The following is a 15,848-nucleotide window of genomic DNA, read 5'->3' as shown; positions in this document are numbered from 1 at the left end:
ACTAACAGGTCTATAATTTCCTGGGTTATCTCTACTCCTTTTCTTGAATGTGAACATTTGCAATCCTCCAGTACTTCTATCCCCAGTGAAAGTGCAAAGATCATCACCAGTGGCTTAGCAATCTCCTCCCTCACTTTCCACAGTAGCCTGGGCAAATCTCTCATGAGCTCTTTACAATATGCTGGAGAGGGGCTGAACAGTCTGTGTAAAGGGTCCAGTGAAGCCAGGCTGATAGGGAAGCCCCATCACCAAGGGACAACCGGCTGACTAATATGAAGATGGGTGCCCAAGGGATGGAGATGTGGGAGACTGGAACCCTGGGGGTTAAACCCTAGACCACTGCCAGCCCTAGTGGTGAGAGCCCAGCTGGGGGTTAGAGCTTGGGGATGGGGGGCAGGAGAAACTCGCTTCCTCACATGAATCAATCCCATCCACACTAGTCCCACCTGCCTTTAGCCCAAATCCTGCTAAACCCTTCCTATTTAGGTATCTGCCCCAACAGTACCTGCCTCAACCTCCTCCTCTGGCAACCTGTTCCAGACACGCAGTGGTCTTTAAACATAGAATATTCTAACTCAGTACAGGCCCTTCACCCACAATGTTGTGCCGACTGCTCACAGGAAATGGACTAACAGGTATGTTAGCAGACAATTGGTCATGGTTAAAAATGTGGTAGGGGGGTCAAATTTCCCAAATATTAGCTGGGAATACCTTGATATGAAGTGGAGGGGGTTTGGACAGTGCCCAGGGAGACTTTTGATGCCATTTGGGAATCACTGAACCATATCTTGGTGTCTGAGTGGGGGGAGCATCCTGGGAATAGTGACCATAACTCAGTGTATAGTTATTGAAAAGTCTGAAACAGAGAGTTAAATGGGGGAAGAGAGAACTTGTTTTTTTTAAAAAATAAGACTGGTCCTGGCAAAGGTCAACTGCAGTATAATGAGGTGCATAGAAAATAAATTAGGAAGGCAAGAAAGAGGGCTCGATGCCACGGGCAATCAGGATTAAGGTGAGTTTGAAGGTTTTGTAGAAGCCTGTTAATGGTGTCGGTGTAATGGAGGAAAGGAATTACCCATTCGGGACAACGGGCAATCAGCCTGGAGGTAGAGTGAGGTCCCAATTGAATCTTTCCATGTTGTTCATGTCCAAGGTGGGCTTCCTGCTCAGGGATCGGGTGAGGAGGAGTCCAGTGTCATGTCTGCAAATGGGCCTGGATGGGTGAAGGGTGGATTGCTCCCAAGACCTGTTGTAGGAGAGGGCAGAAACACTTGAAAGGAATAAATTAGGTGAGCGCAGAGTTTTTTTGCCCAGAGTAGAGGATTCAGTAACCAGAGGACATGAGTTTAAGGTGAGGGGGGAGAGATTTAACAGGAACCTGACGAGTAACTTTTTGCACGCCGTAGGTGGTGGGTGCATGGAATGGGCTGTCGGAGATGGTTGAGGCAGGTACTATTATAATGTTAAAATAAAATTGGATGGTACATGACCTGGAAGGGTTTAGAGGGATATGGGCCAGAGGCAGGCAAAAGGGACCAGTGTGGGTGGGGTATTTTGGTCAGCAAGTTGAGCTGAAGGGCCTGTTTCCATGCTGGGTGACTGTCAACCTCATCGATGCAGCTCTGAGCTAACCTTGGACACAATGAGCAGATAAGGATGTTTCAGGAACCAGCGCTCTGCGGTGGATTGGAAATTTGAAGAATTATTCAGCCATCAAGCAAAATCCGTGTCTTGTTTCTTTTCCTCCCCACCTCCCTCCCCCCCCCCCCCCCCAGTCCTTGAGCAGCTCACTTCAGCATGGTGAGGGTAGGGGAGATAACACTGCGTCCAAAATCGTGTGAAAGAGGGGCGGTTGGAGATAACTTTAGCAGCAAGGCAGGAGCAATAACTGGGCTAGTTACTTGACCAGCTTTACTCCCCATTACAATATCACCCCTTCCCAGGCAGCCTATCCACATATTGCTGGAGAAAGTTCTGGAACTTAAAATTAACTCCATCGAATCCCTAACACTGACACATTGACATTCCCAGTCAGTGTTAGGAAGTTGAAATTGCCTACAGCAGGGGGTGGCCAAACTTGCTTCATGCAAGAGCCACATACAATAAACTTAAGATGTTGGAGAGCCGTAAGGCAAAAATAAAATTATTCACATTTTTACTCGTGCATATTTTGTTATAAAAATGTTACATAAATATTATTTAACTTTTATTCATGTATGTAGCTTTTTAAACTACTAATTTGAATTAGTTTCAATAATCAAAAAGTGCACATACACATACCAAATATTGTCAAAATCCTGTCTGATTTTCTGTGGAAATCTCTGCCTAAGGAAGAAGTTGAGGCTGCCTCATTAAATATATTTCAGATACAATCAGAGATTTTTACATCGTAGGGGAATTAAGAGTTATGGGGGAAGGTGGAGCTGGGACAACGGCCAGATCAGCTGTGATCTCACTGAATGTGGGAGAAGGCTCGATGGGCTGGATGGATGATTCCTCCTGCCACTGGTCTCTGCAAATACCAGCACCATTGCAGTGCTAACAATTGAGTGCTTAATGCGGAAAGTGACCAGATCCAAAGCTGCCTCCTGCAGCAGGGTGAGGCCAGGCGGCCCACAGCTCTGCTTCCCTCTCCCCAGTCCCTGGCAGGATGGGGAGGGGGGGAGTGGAGGCTGGGATATTGAGCGGTCTAACCTCTGCAGTCTGGTGCTGGTTCTCCATCTGATAGGGCCAGGACTTGCCGATGGCCACTGACAGATCTTTCATTGCTGCTGCCATCTCCAGTTCTGTCCTGGCTTGGTGCCTGGATGATGTCCTCATTGAGACCATCTCCCTGTCTCTGTCTCCTTGCTTCCCTGTGCCAGAGTGCCTGCCTCGGAAAGACACCTCTGGGGCAGAATATGCCTCATCAGAGCTCTCCTGGCCCAGCCCCAGTTTCCCAACCTCTGCAGAGGACCCTCCTATTTCATATTGCATGTTGGTGGCACTCTGCTGTGGTGCTGCCTGGCCTGAGCGAGGAGAACCCAACTCCGGTATGTCCTCCTTGCGCCACTCCTCTGCAGAGGCTGTTACTCCAGTGCCCACTCCCTCTTCCCTCTCCTTGTCTCAGCTCGGTTGTGATCATCCCGGGATCCTCTGGTTTGGAGTGTCCCAGAGTGGCATTGGGAGCACTGGTATCTCCTTCAGCCAACATATTTCCATGAGATGCACATTACATGTCAAGAGCCATATATGGCTCGCATGTGAAGGTTTGGCCACCCCTAGCCTACAGTAATAGCTTTGCTATTTTTACAGGCTTTACCATCTCTTTACATATTTGATCCTCCAGCTCCCAATGACTGCTAGGTGACCACCCCACACAGTTGTCCTCTCCAAAGACTACTGTGATACCCTCCAGCTATTATTGCAAAAACCCCATCTCTTTTCCTGCTCTCCTTGCATGCCTCTACATCCCACCCATGCAAAGCTTGTCTATTTTCCCCAACAGACTTCTGTGTTAAACACATTTAGCCCTCTCACCTCAGTGCTTGTCCTTCATCAGCCTTGCTTCAATATACCTACTTTGCTTGCCTCATTCAGTTAAGCAAAGAAATGCACATCCATATAACCATATAACCACTTACAGCACAGAACAGACCAGTTCGGCCCTACTAGTCCATGCCATAACAAATCCCCACCCTCCTAGTCCCACTGACTAGCACCCGGTCCATACCCCTCCAGTCCTCTCCTATCCATGTAACTATCTAGTCTTTCCTTAAATGTAACCAATGATCCCGGCTCGACCACATCTGTCGGAAGCTCATTCCACATCCCCACCACCCTTTGTGTAAAGAAATTTCCCCTCATGTTCCCCTTATAATTTTCCCCTTTCAATCTTAAACCATGCCCTCTAGTTTGAATCTCCCCCACTCTTAATTGAAAAAGCCTATCCAGGTTTACTCTGTCTGTCCCTTTTAAAATCTTAAACACACCTATCAAGTCCCCTCTCAATCTTCTACGCTCCAGAGAAAAAAGCCCCAGTCTGCACAACCTTTCCCTGTAACTCAAATCTTGAAATCCTGTCAACATTCTCGTGAACCTTCTCTGCACTCTCTCTATCTTGTTTATATCTTTCCTATAATTTGGTGACCAAAACTGTACACAGTTCTCCAAATTTGGCCTCACCAATGCCTTGTACAATTTCATCATAACCTTCCTACTCTTGAATTCAATACTCCGATTTATGAAGGCCAACATTCCAAATGCCTTCTTCACCACACCATCTACCTGAGTATCAGCCTTGAGGGTACTATTTACCACAACTCCTAAATCCCTTTGTTGCTCTGCACATCTCAATAACCTACCATATAATGCATATGAACTATTTAGATTTGCCTTTCCACCTCCTGGTGGAAATACAGACCCTTCTACCTGCCCAGGGAATTCTCAGCCATGCTGATTGCCGTAGTCTATGTTCCACCTTTGGCTAATGAGGGTGAAGCCATGAAGGAGCTTTATGGTGCCATCTGTGAAGCCAAGACTTCACACCCTGATGGTACAGTGATTGTTGCTGGCGACTTCAATCTCACCAACCTGAAAATGGTCTTACCATGGTTTCAACAGCATGTGAACTTCGCCACCAGAGGAGAGAACACCCTGGATCAGATGTACACCAACGTCCCCAGTGCATAAAGACTGCACCTCACCCCCACCTTGATTACTCAGATCATATATCCGTCCTAACCCTGACATTCAGACCACTGGCAAACGGAACTAGGTTAGTTCACATATCAGGATGTGGCTGGGTTGAAGGGAGAGGTGTATGGGGGCACAACAGTGCTGCAAGACTGCTTTAAGACCGTGCTGGAGCTGTTACAGGGAGGTGGCCACCTACGTAAACATAGAGGAGTACACGAGCTCAGTGACTGGCTACATCAGGAAGTCCATTAAGGATGTCACTGGGATCAAATGCTTCACAACCAGGGCTAACCAGAATCCATCTTTGGATGCAGAGATCCAGGCCCTTCTCAGAGCTTGTGATGTTTCCTTCAAGGCAAGGGATAGGAAGGCATTAAGATTAACCAGGGCTGAACTCACCCATGCAATCCAGAAGGCAAAGCAGGGATACGCACAGTAGACCTACGGGCCTGGATCTCTGCATCCAAACAAGGATTCTTGTGACATGAGGCACATGGCAAGGGATCAAGACTATAACGGGTCACGTCAACCTTTCGAGTTAAGGACAATAACACTTCCCTTCCAGACAGACTAAACATCTATGCACAGTTTGATGACAAGAACAGGATGATGCCAAACAAAGCTCCGTGTGCCCCTGATGAACGGGCCTCCCTGCGTAGTTGCAGCCGAGGTGAGGAGAACCCTATCCAAGGTGAGCCCTCACAGGCAGCGGGACCAGACAACATACTGGTCGGGTACTGAAGAACTGCACAGACCAATTGGCGGAGATCTTCATGGACATCTTCAACAGCTCACTGCACCAGTCCCATAGGGTTCAAGACAGCCACCATCATCCTGGTACCCAAGAGGGTGACAATAACAGGCCTCAATGACTACTGCCCTGTGGCACTGACCTCCATTATGAAATGGTTTGAGCATCTGGTGATGGAACACAGCAAAGCGTACGTATAGAACAAACCATTTTGCAGACTATGCTATAGCCTTGTCACTTCACTTCATCCTGACCCACCTGGAGAACGATGCCTCATATGCCATGCTGCTGGTCATTGACTTCAGCTCGGTGTTTAATACAATTAATCTCCAGAGGCTGGTGGAGAAACTGTCCTCACTGGGAATCAACACCTTTCTCTGTAACTGGATTCTGGACTTCCTAACGGAAAGACCACAGTCCCTCTGGGTTGGCAGCAAAACATTGAACACTGGTGCAGCTCAGGGCTGTGTGCTCACCCCACTCCAGATCCTGCTCCAACAGTGTCATCAAGTTTGTAGATGTCACAACAGTCGTCGGCCTCATCACCAACACCAATGAATCACACTACAGATAAGAGGTGGAAAATCTCGTGAAATGGTGCAGGAGTTCAACCTGAGTCTCAATGTGGACAAGACGAAGGAGATGATCGTGGACTTCAGGTGGACCAGGAACAACCACCCTCCACTACACATCAACAACTCTGTAGTAGAGAAAGTGGAAAGCACCAAGTTCTTTGAAATTCACTTAACCAGTGACCTCACATCAGGAAGACACAACAGCGACTGCACTTCCTGAGAAGACTGAAGCGGGCAACCTTCATTATGTCAAGCTTTGATAGGAGCTCCATTGAGAACATCCTAGCTGACTGCATCACAGTTTGGTGCAGTTTCTGCAGAGAAATGGGAACAGAGGTCAATCCACAAGGCTATAAGAGCAGCAGAGCGGATCAATTGTGTCTCCCCCCCCTCCACCTCGATGTGATCTACCGGGATCATTGTGAGGGGTGCTGGACAAAGTGGCAACTCTCTGTCTGCCTTATGGTAGGCAAAAGTTAAAGAATGATAGACATGTTACATTCTAAATGTAGCATTCCTAATCAGGAACTACTCCAACTGCACAATAGAACTGTCTGCAGTTGGTAGTCACCTTTGCACTAGGATCACTGTGAACGTTTATCTTTCTTATGTATTATTATATTTTAATTTAATTCAATTAGTTTACTATGATCATTTTCCTTTAAAAATGCTTGTTCTGCTGCAGTGAGAATGTACATTTAGCAATGTGGACAATGATAAATGTTATTGTCATTATCCACCTGTTGCTGGATGTGGAGTGGAACTGTTTCTGTTGTTCAGTCTTGGACAGGACTGAGATACTATCGCAAAATATATTAAAGCTCTTGTCCTGTATGCTGGGAGCCTTCATGATTCTGGAGAACAGCACAAGTGTCACCACGAATGGTGAATGGTCCCAAAGGTCCACTGTGTCAAAGCAGACCATTGCAGGTGAAGGAGGCGCACAGCTCAGGGTGGAGCGAGGATGGGAGACATAAGAATCTACTGATCCAGCTCCAAAATGCCTGCTGATGGAAAACCGGAGGCAGCATTTACATAGAAGCGTATCAAGGATGATGTTTATTGTCATACCAGAAGGTCCGTGTGTATTGAAATCCTTTCTGGCTGCAACCTCGCAGCACTTTCATAGAGAAAAAGAACAGCTTTAATTTTTAATTTAATTTAGAGATACAGAACTGTAACTGGCCCATTTGGCCCATGAGTCCACGCCGCCCAAATACACCCATATACATCAACCCACGAACCCTGTACAGCTGGTACGTGGGACGAAGCTAGAGCCCAGAGAGGAAACCCATACGGACGCAAACTCCTTGCAGAGAGCACCTGATTTGAACCTGAGTCACTGGCACCGTAATAGTGTTGTGCTAAACATGCCACCTGGTAGTCTGCAATTAAATTGTAAAGATATAAAAGATAAATAGTGCAAGAAAAGAGAAGCAGACAGCCCTTTTGTGGAGTTGCAGCACCCCCTGGTGAGTGTAAGAATGGAAGGTTCAAGAGCCTGATAGCTGTAAGAAAGAAACTTCTTGAAACTGTTGGTTTTCAGGCTTCTCTACCTTCTGCCCGAGGGTCATAGAAGAGTTTGTGACCAGGGTGATGGGGGCGGCGGGGGGGGGGGGGGGGTCCTTGATGACATTGGCTGCCTTCTTGACAGATGTCTGCAGTGGATGGGGAGGTTGGAGCCTGTGATGGACCTGGCTGTGTCAGGCTCCTACGTTCCTTGACCCTTGTATTCCCAAACCAGGCTGTGATGCAACCAGCTAGTGTACTTTCCAGAGTGCACCTGTACTGATTGGATAGAGTATCAATGACGTCCAATCTCCTTAAACCCCACCCCAGAAAGTAGAGGTGAGATTTGGCAAGGCCCACAATCAGAGGGGAGAACTTTGAAAGTGCCAGCTGAAAGGAGTCCTCAGAACCCTGTGTTATCAGGCAGCAGTCTGTGTGTAGCCACAGTTAGTTACAGCCCCAGTGACCCGGGTTCGAATCCAGCGTTGCCTGTAAGAAGTTTGTATGTTCTCCCCATATCTGTATGGGCAACCTCCAGGTGCTCCAGTTTCATCCTACCTTCCAAAACGTTATGGGGTTAGGAGGTTAGTTGGTCACATGGTATATTTTGGGTGGCACGGGTTCATGGGCTAGAAGGGCTTGTTATTGTACTGCATCTCTAAATTAGAATTAAATTTCCTACACCTGAGAACAAGTATGTAGACACCATATGTGTGTGGATAAAGAGAGGCAGTGTCTGTGGTTCATTAATCATTCAGGAATCTGATGGCAGCGGGGAAGAAGCTCTCCTTGTGCTGCTGAGGGCTCGTCTTCAGGCTCCTGTACCTTTTTCCCAATAGTAGCAGAGGGGTGGCAGTCCTTGAGGATAGAGACTGCTTTCTTAAAACACCACCTCTTGTAGGTGCCCTGGATTGAGTGAAGATTGGTGTCTGAGTGTCACTGCCCAAATTAACAACCATCTGGAGTTTTTCCTGTCCTGAGCATTCATACCTCCTTACCTGTCAGTGATGCAACCAGTCAGAAGGTTCTCCATGGTACACCTGTAGACGTTTTCAAGAGTCTTCGGTGACATACTGAATCTCCACAAACTCCTCACAAAGTATAGCCACTGGCAAGCCTTCTTTGTGATTGCATCAACATGAAGGCTCCAGGACAGATCCTAGGAGATGTTGATATCCAGGAATTTGAAGTTCTTGACCTTCTCCACTGCTGACCCCACGATGTTCGCCTTATTTCCTCCTGAAATCCATTAAGTCTCCTCTCATCCTCCTACGTTCCAAAGAGAAAAGTCTCAGCTCTGCTAACCGTGCCTCATAAGACTTATTTTCCAATCCAGCCAACACCCTGGCAAATCTCTGCATCCTCTCCATAGCTTCCAAGATTCAGGATTCAATTTATTGTCGTAATAAAAAACAGTATTACACAAAATTGCCTTTTGTCTGCTGTAAGGTAGACAGAGTCGCTATCAGCAAACATTTCCTGAAGCTCAGTCAGAAAGAGAAGCAAAAGAGAGTCGCCGAGTGTCCGTGGATTCACCTACAGGGCTCCCGCAGCCTCTGGAGCCACATAGAGTCCAGTCCAAACCATCGGCAACCCGAGCTCCAGATACGAACATACGACACAAGCAGAAGCCTTTCAGCACCTTTGGCTCCCTCTCGCATCCCCATTTCTGGTACCCGTTCAGCCAGTCTCCAGCAGTCCTCAGCCTGGTGTGAGTCCCTTGACCACAGTCTCCAGCAGCCCACAGCCTGCATGATTCCTTGCCTCAAGTCATCAATAGCAGAACCCCTCACTGATCCGCTGCCATGGTCACTGTCCCGTGGGTCATCTCCTCTGCTTCTCCTTCTCAGATGGTCTCCCTGTTTTCTGGTGCCCTGCGCCAGTCCTCTGCTCTCCCCGGAGCCTGCAATCCCTTGTGGCTGCTGCCAATCAGAGGCACTGCCTTTAACGGGCCGTTTGAAGCCTGGACGGAGATAACGGGCAGTCGGGCTAGATGGGTGGACCCTGCAGGAGAGCTGTGTCTCCACTCCCCCCCTCCATGGGTCTGCATCAGTGATGAGTTGACCAGAACTAAACACAATATTCCAAGTGTGGTCTCACCAGACATGCAACATGACCGCTCAACTCTTGAATTCAGTCCCCCGACTAATGATGCCCAGCATCCCATAGGCCTTCTTAACTACCCTATCAATCTGCGTAGCCACCTTGAGAGATTTATGGGTTTGGACTCCTAAGGTTCCTCTGTTCTTCCACACTGCTAATTATCTGACATTGACCTTCCATTCAGCCTTCAGGTTTGAACTTCCAAAATGCATCAGCTCACACATCTGCCACTTTTCTCCCCAAATCTGCAGCCTGTCTATATCCTCTTGTTAACAACCTTCAACTCCATCCACAACTCCTCCACCATCTGTAAACTTACTGGCCCATCCTTCCACATCCTGCTCATTTATAAAAATCACAAAGACCTGGGGTCCCAGAACCAAATCCTGTGGAGCTCCACTAGTCACTGACCTCCAGACAGAATACTTTCTGCCCCTATCATTCTCTGCAAGCTCATTCCGAACCCACACAGTCAAAGTTCTATGGATCCCATGTCCCATGACTTACTGAACAAATCTCTCATGGGTGACTTGTCAAATCTAAAAAAAATCATCCCACAAGTTCATGCTGCCCAATTATACCCAATTGGTCTACAACCCCCAGTGCATTTTGAACCATGGGAGGAAACCCACACAGACACAGGGAGAATGTACAAACTCCTTACAGACAGCACTGGATTCGAAACCAAGTCCCGGTTGCTGGCACCGAATCAGCTAACCACTATGCAAACCAAATTAAAATTCATATATATCACATCTACTGCCCTACATTTTATCCATTTATTTTGTTACCTCCACATAAAACTCAATTAGGTTCATAAGAAATGCTGCCTATCCCTGAGTAGACTGTAATTCTCCAAATGCTCATAAATCCTGCCCATAAGAATCCTCTCCAATAGTTTGCACACCACTGATATAATTCCCTGGATTCTCCCCATTACTTTTTTAAAACGAGGGACCACATTTACCATTCTCCAATCCTCCTGCACCTTCCTTGTGGCCAAAGAGGATTCAAAGATCATCAGTAATGCCCCAGCTATCTCTTCCCATGGATGGAGAGTGGAGTACAGGGAACACACAGAGAGGGAGAGTGGGGAGTACGGGGAACACACAGACGGGGAGAGTGGGGAGTATGGGGAACACACAGACGGGGAGAGTGGGGAGTACGGGGAACACACAGACGGGGAGAGTGGGGAGTATGGGGAACACACAGATGGGGAGAGTGGGGAGTTCAGGGAACACACAGACGGGGAAAGTGGGGAGTATGGGGAACACACAGACGGGGAGAGTGGGGAGTACGAGGAACACACAGACGGGGAGAGTGGGGAGTACGGAGAACACACAGACGGGGAGAGTGGGGAGTACGGGGAACACACAGACGGGGACAGTGGGGAGTTCAGGGAACACACAGACGGGGAGAGTGGGGAGTACAGGGAACACACAGACGGGGAGAGTGGGGAGTACGGGGAACACACAGATGGGGAGAGTGGGGAGTACGGGGAACACACAGACGGGGACAGTGGGGAGTTCAGGGAACACACAGACGGGGTCAATGGGGAATATGGGGAACACACAGACGGGGAGAGTGGGGAGTTCAGGGAACACATGGACGGGGAGAGTGGGGAGTACGGGGAAAACATGGAAGGGAAGAGTGGGTTATAGGGGGAACACTTGAACAGGGAGAGTGGGGAGTACGGGGAACATGGCCAAGGAGTGGGGAACCAGAGTCCAGATAGAAGGTGGAATGGAAAGAGATGGGATCCAGTGGTAAGTATGGAGTTGTTGGCCCAAATATGATGTACCTTCAGTGACCTGTTGTCACTGATTTATTTGGAGCACATGGGCTCCTGACCAGTAACAGCCCAGGACACTGCAGGCGTTAGGTGGCTATATCCAGGGTGTAGATATCGGGGGAGCAGTGCTTGCCGTCTGGGCCCAGACCCCCAATCACACAGAGCTGCTCCCCCAGCACCACCATCCTGTGTCCGACCCTCTTCAGCCCTGGGTCACTGGGAGGGAACTGATACCACTGCTGTGCATTGGGTCCTGAGGGCAGAGGGAACAGGATCAGACAACGGTCGCGTCAGCCCATCCCATCCACGTTTTCGAGTCAGACCCAGGGGAAGCTCCCTCTATACCATCCCATCACACACTCCTGGGGCACAGGCCAGACCCAGGGGGAAGCTCCCTCTACACCATTCCATGACACACTCCCGGGGCATGGATCAGACCCAGGGGAAGCTCCCTCTACACCATCCCATCACACACTCCCTGGGCACGGGTCAGACCCAGGGGGAAGTTCCCTCTACACCATTCCATCACACACTCTTGGAGCATGGGTCAGACCCAGGGGGCAGCTCCCTCTACAGTATCCCATCACACACTCCCGGGGCATGGTCAGAATCTCTGCACCACCCTATTGCTGTGTTGGAGACTCACGTGTGTCGTAGATGTAGAGGTCGCTGCAGACAGTGTCAAAGGTCTTGTTGAAGCACTCTCCCCCATGCAGCACCACGAAAGGTCCCACCTGCACCATGCAGTGGTGTCTTCTGGCCCTCGGGATGCTGGGAGTCACCAACCTATCCGCGATCAGGGAGCTCAATCTCTCAACCAGGCGTGGAGCAGAGGGGGGCCGATCCTGAGGACAATCAGATGAGTGGGCAGGCTCATTCACAGTTTCCATCATATGCCCCTCGCCAGGACTCTTTCCCTCGACCCATGCTTACCCGCTTTCCCCCATGCCCCACTCTCCCACTTCCCCTCGTCCCACAATTCCACTTTTTCCCACACCCTCCTTCCCCACCTCCCCAAACCCCTCCCTCACCGTCTTCCCTATACAGACCTCCCTCATTCTCCTTCCACGACCTCCTCACAGCTCTCCTTCACCCCTCCCCCAGCTCTCCTCCACTACCCCCTTCCCACCTGGTCAACTGATCAAGACCCCACTGCAATCTTTGGAAACCATTGTCATTGTCAGCCCTGACCCTCACCTCTCTCCCCCAACACTCACCTCCTTTTCCCCTCCCTGACACTGACCCTCACCTCCTCTCCCCAACATTCACCTCCCTCTCCCCTCCCCGACACTAACCCTCCCCTCCCTCTCCTCTGACCTTGACCCCGACACTGACCTTGATCTCACCCTCACCCCACTGCCCAGCAAGCTGGAAGAAGGGGGTGTTGCGTCCCCCGAGTAGGAGAAGCTGGAAGTTTCTGCCATTCTGACACAGGATGGCCGTATGTCCGGAGCGTGAGTCTGAGTGCGAGGCCTGCTCCTTGTACCTGGGGAGGGACAGAGGGTCAGGGCTGGGGTCAATACACAATCCAAACCATGCCCCAATAAATGCTCCAATCCCACACCTCAATACACAGTCTGATCCCAGACCCAGATATACTGTCTGATCCTGGACCATGATACACAGTCAGATCCCACAGCCTGATACACAGTCCTGTGCAGTTTCATCTTACTCTAATTCTATCTTTTCTCCCCTGGTCCAATCCCTCCCCATCTACATTCGCAACATCTCACATGCCCGCCATCTCTTTAGATTCCCTAAACCAGACTATCTCATCTTCATGATGGATGTCCAGTCCCTTTATATCTCTATCTCCCACACAGAAGGTCTGAAAGCTCTTTGCTTCTTTCTGGACCAGAGACGTCAAGTTATCCTCTACCACCACCCTTCTCCACCTGGCAGAACTTGTCCTCACTCTAAATAATTTCTCCCTTAACTCATCTCACTTCCTCCAAATCACAGGAGTAGCCATGGGTACCCACATGGGACCCAGCTACGCTGGCCTGTTTGTGAGCTTTGTGGAGCAATCCATTTTGCAAGCCTGCACAGGCAAGACCACCCCCCCCCAACTCTTCCTCCGGTATATCAACGACTACATCGGGGCTGCCTCAAGCACCCACGATGAACTTCTCAACTTCATCCACTTTGCTGCCAACTTCCACCCTGATCTCAAACTCACCTGGTCCATCACTGACAACACTCTCACCTCCCTGGATCTCTCTATCTCCATCTCAGGAGACAAACTTTCCACTAATATATATTACAAACCCACTAACTCCCTCCTCATACCCTGCCCCCTGCAAGGATTCCATCCCCTTCTCTCAATTTCTCCATCTTTGCCACATCTGTTCCCAAGATGAGGCCTTCCAGTCCAGATCTTCCAAAATGTCTGCCTTCTTCCACAAACGTGGCTTCTCCTCCCCCACTATCAACTCAACCCTTACCTGCATCTCCTCCATCTCCTTTGGCCCCCTCTGCCCCCAGATGAATCCCCTCATCCTCACCCACCACCCCACCAGCCTCCGCATCCAACACATTATCCGCCAGAATTTCCGGAACTTACTGTGGGACCCCACCACCAGATACATTTTTCCTTCTCCTCCCCTCTCGGCCTTTCGTAGCGACTGCTCCCTCCGTGACTCCCTCATGCACTCATCTCTCCCCACCCATCCCCTCCCATGGCAACTTGTATTGTGGCCACAGGAGGTGCCGCACGTGCCCACACCTCCTTCCTCACCATGGTCCGGGGCCCCAAACAGGTCTTTGACGTGAAGCACCACTTCACTTTTGTATCCGCAGGACTGATTTACTGCATTCAGTGTTCCCTTTGTGGCTTTTGGAGAGTCTGGGCGCAGATTGGGCGATCACTTCACTGAACACCTTTGCTCTGTCCACTCCTATAACAGAGACCTCCCAATGGCTGACCATTTCAATTGTGTGTCACACCTCCATGCTCACATGTCTGTCCGTAGCCTTGTGTACGATCCCACCAAGACCACCCATAAATTAGAAGAACAACACCTGATTTTCTATCTGGGCACACTCCAGCCAGATGGCATTAACATCAATTTCTCCAGTTTCTGCTAACCTGTTTCCCCCTTCCCCCTCCCTTCACCCAGCCATCCCTCCTCCCCTTGATCACTACTGCCCCCTCCCTCCCTTCTCTACCTGTCACCTCCAGCCTTTGTGACCACACTCCCCCCTCCCCCCCCCCCCCGACTCTGCTGTCAATTTTCCATACCTATATGAAGGGCACAAGCCCAAAACGTTGGTTATTTGTATTTTTACCTTCGCTACATAACTGACCTGCTGATTTCTCCAGCAATTTATTTTTACCAATACATAGTCTGATCCCAGGCCCTGGTACATCGTCCAATCCCAGACCCCAATACACAGTGCTATCCCAAGCCTTGATACACAGTCTGATCCCAGACCCCAATACGCAGTCCAACCCATTCCTTGATAGAGTCTGATCCCACACCCAGACACACAGTCTAATCCCTGACCCCAGTACACAGTATGATTCCATACTTTGATACATAGTCCAATCCCAAACACACCAATCTCTATTCCACGGCACCACAATACATGATCTGATTCCAGGGTACCCCACTACACAATCAGATCCGGACTGCGTATCAGGGTCTGAGATCCCAAATACATCAAAATACAGCCTGATTTCTGTCTTCTCTACTCCATCCCTCTCCACACCCCCCTCCCCATCACCCTCACCCATCCCCTTCCCCTTCCCCTTGCTCTCACCGGTAACTCCCTCGTTGGATGTTGACGTGGAGCTGGAAGATGCTGCTGAACCTCCTTTGGGTGCGGACACCTCCCTCCCGTCCCACCACCCACAACCGCTGCTCACTCAGCTTGGTGACACTGTGGCCACTCAGCCCCGCAGGCTGCTGGCTGCCCACCTCGGGCTCCAGCAGCCTCCAGGAGGGCGGGCTTGAACCCCCCAAATCCAGGGCCTGCAGGCCAGCCAGCCTCCTCCTGCCATCCCACCCTCCCACTGCCAGGAGCCAGCGTCCCTGCATCACTGCCGTGCCATGGTGACTGCGAGGGGGTCCATCTGGTACCACCCCCTCCACCTCTAGTAAGCCAGCCCCCAGGACAACGGCATTAGACAACGGCCTCTCCTGGGGGTCCGCCGAGCCCCTCCCCCCGTACACCACCAATTTGTCCCCCACCAGGTCGGCGCTGTGGAAGGCGCGGGCCAGCAATGCCGAGGAGCCCACCCTCCTCCAGCTCCATCTGGCTTCTGGAACCTTCCGGGCCCAGGTCCCTGCCGCGCCGCTCTGCAACACAGGAGGAAGAGAGGGTGAGGGGCTGAGGAAGGAACCATAGCTGTCCAGCCAATCAGCATCACCAGATGCCTAGCCAATCAGGAGCACCATATGCACAGCTATTTAGCACATCAGACACCCAGCTTTTCCCC

The 15,848-nt window shown here is 50.2% G+C and overlaps 1 protein-coding gene across 2 annotated transcripts in view; it reads right to left on the bottom strand.

Moving 5' to 3' along the window:
* Positions 1-7,033: 7,033 nt before the first annotated feature.
* Positions 7,034-15,848, bottom strand: part of LOC138764831 (kelch domain-containing protein 9-like) — a 10,196-nt gene continuing 1,381 nt past the window's right edge. The window contains exons 2-5 of one of the 2 annotated variants that reach the window (XM_069941160.1): positions 15,170-15,708; positions 12,743-12,893; positions 12,054-12,252; positions 7,034-8,781 (exon numbers count right to left, since the gene is read on the bottom strand). In XM_069941160.1, the coding sequence (XP_069797261.1) occupies positions 8,774-8,781; positions 12,054-12,252; positions 12,743-12,893; positions 15,170-15,708 (897 nt within the window). In that variant the 3' untranslated portion in view covers positions 7,034-8,773. Of the gene's footprint in view, positions 8,782-8,885; positions 11,661-12,053; positions 12,253-12,742; positions 12,894-15,169; positions 15,709-15,848 lie in introns of those variants that run through there. The other variant, XM_069941159.1, reaches the window with a different exon arrangement.

The sequence above is a fragment of the Narcine bancroftii genome, chromosome 5, assembly GCF_036971445.1.
Source record: "Narcine bancroftii isolate sNarBan1 chromosome 5, sNarBan1.hap1, whole genome shotgun sequence".
NCBI lineage: Eukaryota > Metazoa > Chordata > Chondrichthyes > Torpediniformes > Narcinidae > Narcine > Narcine bancroftii.
This window is presented reverse-complemented; position numbering and strand designations above follow the sequence as displayed.